The sequence below is a fragment of the Triticum dicoccoides genome, chromosome 3B (genome assembly GCF_002162155.2).
Source record: "Triticum dicoccoides isolate Atlit2015 ecotype Zavitan chromosome 3B, WEW_v2.0, whole genome shotgun sequence".
NCBI lineage: Eukaryota > Viridiplantae > Streptophyta > Magnoliopsida > Poales > Poaceae > Triticum > Triticum dicoccoides.
This window is the reverse complement of record NC_041385.1, coordinates 499,315,977-499,325,317: the sequence shown is the minus strand read 5'-3', so window position 1 is coordinate 499,325,317 and position 9,341 is coordinate 499,315,977. Positions and strand designations below refer to the sequence as shown.

Below are 9,341 nucleotides of genomic sequence, written 5' to 3'. Positions count from 1 at the left end.
ACTCCAACGCAGGCGAGCGAGACCATATATAGCCGAGGGACGGGAGACGTCGGCACGCGTCGGCGCGCCACCCCGTGACGCGCCGCCCGTGAGAGGAATCCATGGAAAAGCTGACCGGCGGCAGCCTTGCCATTGATTCCCCGCGGGAAATCGAGGCGTCGGGAAGACGAGGCGGGCGGTGGCGCTCACGCGGCTGCCATGCGACGCTTTCGCGTCAAAAACGATTCGCTCGGCGCCCCCGAGCGCCCCCCAACGTGCCGGATTCGGGTTGGATCCGCTGGCGTCAATTTCGACCCGAACCGGCAAAAAATGAGTCCCTGGGGACGCGACTAGGCCAATTTTTTAGCACTGGTGGTCGAAAAGTTGTCTGGGGCGCCTTGTTGGGGGCGCGGCTCGAGATGCTCTAAGTCTCGAGCTGTCGGGCATGGATCCTCTCTGTCTGTCCGGGTCGAGCAAAACTAAGCGGAAACGTGAACTAGGGGATTTCAAAATCGAGCTTCACCAAACATTTCGCCTCGGACACCAAAAAAGTAAAGAGGGAGAAAAAGAGTGGTTTACGTCCTCTTCCTCCCCTACAATTACATTGTCACTTCAGAGAGAAACCACAGCGATGGGATGCGTGTCCCCTACAAAATTGCAGCGTAACTCTTCGAGCAGTTATAGTCTCAGAAAAACTATTCCAGCAGAGATCTCGACTCAGACTCCATTGCCTTCTCACTGAGCGATCTCTCCCTAGCTTCGTCAGCCTGCATAATACAAAAAAAATGCAACGGACCGTAAGATTGTGTATCGGACTGTTCGTTTTCGCGTATGATTTGTAAGTGGGTTCAGAGAAACAAACCATCTTCTGCCAGTTGGTGAAAAACGTGATGGCGGAGAGGAGCGTGGTCTGCGAGATGGATCCACAGACGACGCCCATCCAAAGCCCCTTTGCCCCCATCTTGAGCACAAAACCCAGAAGCATCGCCATGGGGATCCCGAGCAGGTAGAAGGAGCCGAGGTTGACGTACGCGCCCACGTGCTGCCATCCGCATCCTCGAGCCACGCCTGCGGAAGAACCTACAGATGTTAGTAACAACAAGAGTGGCACATTTTGTTGGAAACGATGGACAACTTGAAATGTTATGCAGAAGAAATGAATGTGACCTGAGAGAACCCCTTGAAGGCCATCGGTGACCACGGTGATGCAGACGAGGGGAACCATGGCGGCGACAGCGGATGCGACCTCCTCCTCGCTGCTGTAAGCGCGGCCCAGGAGGCGCCGTGACAGCAAGAGAGCTCCACTGACGATCACCGCCTCTGTCACCGCTACCGACATCACGACACGGACCGCCGATCGAGCTCCTTCGGGGTTCCCAACACCCAATTCGTTTGCTACTCGCGTGCTGTTCATTAAGAAAATACAGAATCAATTATCGGATAGAAATTATTTCCATGTGGTGAAAAAAAGCATCGGCCGTGTAGTTAACTGCCTTCAGAGATCGTACCTTCCAGCAGCTCCAAGTCCATAAGGTATAGTAAAGAGCAATGTTATGCTCGTGAGGCTGTGAAAATAATAACAGTAAGAATGTAAGCTTAGCGTTATTATATAAGCAGATTTAAGCCACCTAAAACAGTGGGTACCATATTGAGAGCACCGAGGTTTGAAGCTCCGGGTTGGGCAGAAGCCCCGACATGAGGATAAGTAGCTCAAATGACCACCACTCAAGGCTGAAAAACCCAACAACAAATGGAAACATTACATGATTAGACACAGTTAACTGAAAATCCAAATGCAGAGCTAATTTCATTTTTAATTACTAGGTTCAAGTGGTTACCATATCATGAGCGCAGAGGGCAGAGCCAGGCGCAGGAACACGCCCACCCCCCTGAAGGCCTTGATGGTCGGCGGCGTGCGCGTCTCCTTGCAGGAGCTCGACATCACAATGTACGCCACGAGCATGGCCACGTTGAGCCAATAGGAGACGCTGATGGCCAGGGCGGCGCCAGTGTACCCCATCCCCGTCCTGAACACCATGACCCAGCAGAGCGGGACGTGGAGCGCCAGCGTGGCCACGGACGACAGGAGCAGCGGCGTGGTGAGGCTCTGCGACTGCAGGAACTTGGTGATGGGCTGGATCACCGCGTTGGCGAAGAGCCCCGGGATGAGCCACACGATGTACCGCCCGGCCCCGTCCGCGATCAGGGGGTCCTGCCCGATCAGCACCAGGATCTTGCCCATGAACGCCCACAGGAGCGAGAGCGGGACGCACACCACCAGGAGGGTGACGATGGCTCGGTACGTGTGGAGCCCCAGAGTGTGGTACTGCCTTGCGCCGTAGGCCTGGCCGCAGAGCGTTTCCAGTGCGCTCGCCATGCCGATCTGTTTCACGAATTAATTCATTCAGTAATATACCTACTTGATGTTGATCACTGAAAAGCGACCGTGGAGGAAATTTAGGCCGACAAAATGGTGCAAAATCCATTATTGCAGAAAAAAAAGAGATAGTTTGAACGGTTCTTCAGAATTGACTACTATACTTTGGTGGCTGCGGAATACTTCTCCTGCGGTGTCACACTGTCGCTATCGGACTAGTTGATACAAGGAAATAATACCACTTTGGACCAATCAGGAATCTGATGGCATGGCACCCACAAGTTCAGTCTCTCGCTGGTCTCAATAATTCCCAGTTAGAAAAACACACAGTCACATGCTCATCCAACTGTAGTGGTAATATACTACTCTAAAGTCCTAACCCAATGGGAATAAAGAACACGTGAGCTAGTCTCGTTTTCCCTTGTCTGTATTTCAACAAGATGGAGCAATCTCGATGAGCCAAGAACACACCATGACCGTCGCCAAGTCGCAATGGACGAGCAGAGCAGAGGAATGCGCGGCATGCAACAAGGGAAATTAAGGCTAGATGCCTGTCTATCACGAGGCGAATGGAAACTGAAGGGGGATAAACGAGAGGCCGTAAACGGAATGGAATATGCGGAAGGAGGAAAAAGGGGAGGGGAGGGTGGGGATAAGCGGCGTGCGTACGAGGAGGCTGAAGCCGGTGACGGAGGCGAGGGAGGTGGCGATGGCGGCGGACGAGAGCGGGAGGACGCCGGGGAGGTGGCCGACCATCATGTTGGAGGACACCTGCACCGCGTACTGCGACAAGCTCACCGCCACCATCGGCAGCGCCAGGTACGCCAGCTTCCCGGCCTCGCTCCGCCAGCGCCCCGGCCCCTCCTCGGCGGCGTCCTCCTGGTCCTTCCGCGGCAGCAGAGGCGCCTCCGCCATCGCGCGCGGGGTGCACTCGAGGTGGATGATCGAACGAGCTCGGGAGGCGGTCGGAGCGCTGTGTGCCCGTGGTCGCGGCCTGGCCCTCCTGCTGAGTTATTACTGGACCGCGCGCGCTGCGTGGGTATTAGTAATGTGTTTGCTCTGGACCGCTGCCTCGGCACTGCGACGAGTCGTGGCCGCCGTCGTGGTCGTGACGGCACACCCGGTTAAAAAATCATGTCGCTCTGAGAATATATAACGTGGATCCTGTGCATGCTGGTCCAGGTCCAAGGTCCGTGCTGGAAAAAAATTGGAAACTGTGGAATGCTACGCTATGGGCTCCACCTGGCATTCAGCACTGCGATGTACGTAACGATGTTGAGGATAGAACGAGTCTTCTACCAATCGCTATGCTAATTTTTGTGATGCCCACTTCAATCCCCACAAATAAGGCCTTAAATTCCTTTCCTCTTTTTCTTTCTCTGAGGCTGGTTGTAATGGGGAGTATCATATATTATTACTACATCCGCAATGTAAAGTATCATATGTTAGTATCATATAGTACTACATTTATTATTATGCATGACACAAAGTAGTACATCATTTAATATGATACTCAACCATCTCTTTCTTCATTTAATTCTATGACATCTCATCAAAATTGCTTACTCCCTCCGTCTAGTAGGTGTGTAAATCATCTTACGAAAACCAAATAATCCCAAAACACTTAGGCGCGGTACATTAACTTCTACCTCGTTTCTTGTTTTTTGACATATCAACCAATGAGAGATGAGGGGTGTGCATGTTTTTAATGACTTGAGACTAGCAAACACGACATGCAGTGGTTAGTTCATTGCATGCAATGCTATTAATTAGCAAATAAACATTAAAGTCTCTTGTTTTTCCCTCCTCCTTGGTCACGGTGCTCAACATAATGTGACTTACTCACCTAAACGGAGGGAGTAGTTGGCATGCATGATACTACCTATGATACTACCATTACGGGCAGCCTGAAGCCAAGGCTCATACTACTAATCTGGTCCACTTACGAGCCTAGCTGACTGAGTGAATTTATTAATACAACATGCTACTTAATTTTTAAGGCATCACATTCAACTGTGGTCTTCAAACTAAGGCTACTCATAATGGGGAGTATCATATAGTAATATCATGCATATGGTACTACCTTCATAATGCATAGTATTATAGAATAGTATCATAGATGATCATATTTATTATCATGCATGACACAAAGTAACATAGCATTTAACATGATACGGTATCTACTTACTCCTTCTGTCCTTTAAAAAGTATACTTCTAACTTTATTGAAGGGTCAAACTATCTTAAAGTTTGTCAAATTTATGCAAAAATATATCAATGTTTGTGAAACCAAATAAATATATAATGAGAATATATTTTATCACGAATCTAATGCTACTAATTTGATGGCACAAATGTTGGTGTATTACTGTATAAATACGGTCAAACATAAAAAAGTTTGACTTTTCAACAAAGTTGGAAGTACACTCTTCAAAGGACGGAGGGAGTATGTTACTCTAACCCCCTCTCTCTTCTTTAATTGTCTGTCACATAAACATGTTTGCTAATCCCAAGTGTATGATACCGGTTATATTACCCACACTATGGCCAGCCTAAAACTGGGTCACCCGATTCTCAAAGAACTCTTTTATTTAATTCTTTTAATAATTCATTATGTTTCCTAATTTTGAAGCTTTCCTGATTAATTCAATTTTGAATTTGGTTCATGATTTTAACCGAGTCAAAGATTTTTTTAATTAATCGGCATCAACCGGTCTATAAAGACATATCTAATGTTGTAGCATCAAAATGGCACATGTAATGTTGTAGCATCAAAATAGTACATGCAGCCACCAATGTATAATAGTTTTTCCAGATAAGTATAAGTTGATTAGTGGATAACACAGAATCACACTGTGAAAGACCCACCAAAACACGGTATTACAAATAAAAAGAAGCACACTCCACCATCTCCCCCACTTGCCAAAATAAATACTCCATCAGTTTCAAAATATAACGTGTATTAGTTTTTTGAAAAGTCAAATTTCTTTAATTTTGACCAAGTTCAGAGCCAAAAATATCGACATCCACAATACTAAATAAATAAAACATGAAAATTCATTTCAGGATGAGTCTAACGACATCGATTTGATATTATGAATATTGATATATTTCTCTACTAATTTGGTCAGACTTAAAGAGATTTGACTTTTCAAAGAACTAATACACCTTATATTCTGAAACAGCTGGAGCAAAAAAAATGATGTGTGTATTACTTTTTTGAAAATTCATTTTTTTAATTTTGACCAAGTTCAGAGCCAAAAATATCGGCATCCACAATACTAAATAAATAAAATATGAAATTCATTTTTTTTGAAAGATCAAGCATCGCTGGCATTTCATTGATAATAGCAGGAAGCAACGGAAAAACAACAAGGTGGTGAAGGTCCTAGGACCAGATCCGAAGATCAAAGAAAGAAAAAAGAAAAAACAACAACCCTAAAAGTTGCAGCCCAACACTTCATACAATCCATACTAAGGCCGCGCAGCTCCGACTCCGGCGGTGAACTACTAAGAAGATTGCGCAGGGATGGCGTCACGGAGGATCACCAAACGAGCCATCTGTCACGCGTCATCGTATACCACATGTTGGGGAACGTAGTAATTTCAAAAAAATTCCTACGCACACGCAAGATCATGGTGATGCATAGCAACGAGAGGGGAGAGTGTGTCCACGTACCCTCGTAGACCGAAAGCGGAAGCGTTATGACAACGCGGTTGATGTAGTCGTACGTCTTCACGATCCGACCAATCCAAGCACCGAACGTACGACACCTCCGAGTTCAGCACACGTTCAGCTCGATGACGATCCCCGGACTCCGATCCAGCAGGGTGTCGGGGATGAGCTCCGTCAGCACGACGGCGTGGTGACGATGATGATGTTCTACCGATGCATGGCTTCGCCTAAGCACCGCAACGATATAACCGAGGTGGAATATGGTGGAGGGGGGCACCGCACACGGCTAAGGAACGATCACGAAGATCAACTTGTCTAGAGGTGCCCCCCTCCTCCGTATATAAAGGGGGGAGGAGGAGGGGGCCAACCAAGGGGGTGGCGCGCCCTAGGAGGGGGAAACATACTCCAAGTAGGTTTGCCCCTCCCTTTCCTAGTCCAAGAAGGACGGGGAAGGAAGGAGTGGGAGAGGAAAGGCAAGGGGGGTGCCCCCCTTGTCCTATTCGTACTCAAGGGGAGGGGGCGCGCCTCTTGCCCTGGTCGGCCCCTCTCTTTCTCCACTAGGGCCCAACAAGGCCCATTAGTTCCCGGGGGGTTCCGTAACCCTCCGGCACTCCGGTTTTCTCCGAAATCATCCGGAACACTTCCGGTGTCCGAATATAGTCGTCCAATATATCAATATTTATGTCTCAACCATTTCGAGACTCCTCGTCATGTCCGTGATCACATCCGGGACTCCGAACATCCTTCGGTACATCAAAACTTATAAACTCATAATAAAACTGTCATCGTAACATTAAGCGTGCGGACCCTACGGGTTCGAGAACTATGTAGACATGACCTAGAACTGTTTTTGGTCAATAACCAATAGCGGAAACTGGATGCTCATATTGGCTCCTACATATTCTATGAAGATCTTTATCGGTCAAACCGCATAACAACATACGTTGTTCCCTTTGTCATCGGTATGTTACTTGCCCGAGATTCTATCGTCGGTATCCAATACCTAGTTCAATCTCGTTACCGGCAAGTCTCTTTACTTGTTACGTAATGCATCATTCCGTAACCAACTCATTGGTCACATTGCTTGCAAGGCTTATAGTGATGTGCATTACCGAGAGGGCCCAGAGATACCTCTCTGACTATCGGAGTGACAAAACCTAATCTCGAAATACGCCAACTCAACCTCTACCTTTGGAGATACCTATAGAGCTCCTTTATAATCACCCAGTTACGTTGTGACGTTTGGTAGCACACAAAGTGTTCCTCTGGTAAACGGGAGTTGCATAATCTCATAGTTTGTAGGAACTTTGTATAAGTCATGAAGAAAGCAATAGCAACATACTAAACGATCAAGTGCTAGGCTAACAGAATTGGTCAAGTCAATCACATCATTCTCCTAATGATGTGATCTCTTTAATCAAATGACAACACATGTCTATGGTTAGGAAACATAACCATCTTTGATTAATGAGCTAGTCAAGTAGAGGCATACTAGTGACATTAAGTTTGTCTATGTATTCACACATGTATCATGTTTCTGGTTAATACAATTCTAGCATGAATAATAAACATTTATCATGATATGAGGAAATAAATAATAACTTTATTATTGCCTTTAGGGCATATTTCCTTCAGTCTCCCACTTGCACTAGAGTCAATAATCTAGATTACACAGTAATGATTCTAACACCCATGGAGTCTTGGTGTTGATCATGTTTTGCTCGTGGAAGAGGCTTAGTCAACGGGTCTGCAACATTCAGATCCGTATGTATCTTGCAAATCTCTATGTCTCCCACCTGGACTTGGTCCCGGATGGAATTGAAGCGTCTCTTGATGTGCTTGGTCCTCTTGTGAAATCTGGATTCCTTTGTCAAGACAATTGCACCAGTATTTTCACAGAAGATCTTCATTGGTCCCGATGCACTAGGTATGACACCTAGATCGGAAATGAACTCCTTCATCCAGACTCCTTCATTTGCTGCTTCCGAAGCAGCTATGTACTCCGCTTCGCATGTAGATCCCGCCACGATGCTTTGTTTAGAACTGCACCAACTTACAGCTCCACCGTTTAATAAAAACACGTATCCGGTTTGCGATTTAGAATTGTCCGGATCAGTGTCAAAGCTTGCATCGAGGTAACCATTTACGACTAGCTCTTTGTCACCTCCATAAAGGAGAAATATATCCTTAGGCCTTTTCAGATATTTCAGGATGTTCTTGACCGCTGTCCAGTGATCCTGTCACGCCCAATATGCGACCCTATCCAAAAGGAACTCGAAGGTCCCACCAAGGATAGACCCGCATATTGAAACGCTTTTGCAAGGTGGATATCATTACATCAACATTACATAATAGATGGGGATACATACAAGAGGCAAACAATGCCACATGAATACAACATCATGATACATCAGAGCACCATCCGACTACGGATGAAACACAAACAGAAACTCAAATGACATCCACCCTGCTAGCCCAGGCTGCCGACCTGGAACCTATCCCCTGATCGAAGAAGAAGCAGAAGAAGAACTCAACGCAAGCAAGCATCGCTCTCGCGTCATGATCATCGCATAACCTGTACCTGTAACTGTTGTTGTAGTAATCTGTGAGCCATGAGGACTCAGCAATCCCATTACCATGGGTATCAAGACTAGCAAAGCTTAAAGGGAAAGGAAGGGGTAAAGTGGTGAGGCTGCAGCAGCGACTAAGCATATCTGGTGGCTAACATACGCAAATAAGAGCGAGAAGAGAGCAAAAGGAACGGTCGTGAAGCTAGCAATTATCAAGAAGTGATCCTGAACTTCTACTTACGTCAAACATAACCCAGAAACCGTGTTCACTTCCCGGACTCCGCCGAAAAGAGACCATCACGGCTACACACGCGGTTGATGCGTTTTAATTCGGATCTGGTGTTAAGTTATCTACAACCGGACATTAACAAATTCCCATCTGCCTATAACCGCAGGCACGGCTTTCGAAAGATTATACCCTGCAGGGGTGTCCCAACTTAGCCGATGACAAGAAGGAATAGACATTCTCCCAGGAAGACCCGATCAGACTCAGAATCCCGGTTTACAAGACATTTCGACAATGGTAAAACAAGACCAGCAAAGCCTCCCGATGCGCCGACAAATCCCGATAGGAGCTGCACATATCTCGTTCTCAAGGCAACACCGGATGAGACTAGCTATGAGTAAAACCAACCCTCAAGTTGCCCCGAGGTGGCCCCGCAGGCAGTTCAGTTCGGACCAACACTTAGACAAGCACTGGCCCGGGGGGGGGGGGCTAAAATAAAGATGACCCTTGGGTT

The 9,341-nt window shown here is 47.0% G+C and overlaps 1 protein-coding gene across 1 annotated transcript; it reads right to left on the bottom strand.

Annotated features, from left to right (window-relative positions):
- Window positions 1–483: 483 nt before the first annotated feature.
- Window positions 484–3,409, bottom strand: LOC119276742 (protein DETOXIFICATION 14-like). Its single transcript, XM_037557885.1, has 7 exons — window positions 3,026–3,409; window positions 1,818–2,362; window positions 1,624–1,710; window positions 1,488–1,544; window positions 1,147–1,385; window positions 842–1,047; window positions 484–746 (listed from the first exon to the last, which is right to left on the bottom strand). Exons 1-7 carry the CDS (start codon window positions 3,269–3,271, stop codon window positions 675–677), a joined length of 1,452 nt encoding a protein of 483 aa, XP_037413782.1. The 5' UTR covers window positions 3,272–3,409; the 3' UTR covers window positions 484–674.
- Between the last annotated feature and the right edge of the window lie 5,932 nt (window positions 3,410–9,341).

Coding starts and splice junctions, on each gene's coding strand:
- LOC119276742 (XM_037557885.1), bottom strand. CDS start 3,271: ATGGCGGAGGCGCCTCTGCTGCCGCGGAAGGACCAGGAGGACGCCGCC. Junction 2,363..3,025: donor TCACCGGCTTCAGCCTCCTC/GTACGCACGCCG, acceptor TTCGTGAAACAG/ATCGGCATGGCGAGCGCACT. Junction 1,048..1,146: donor CCTTCAAGGGGTTCTCTCAG/GTCACATTCATT, acceptor GTTCTTCCGCAG/GCGTGGCTCGAGGATGCGGA.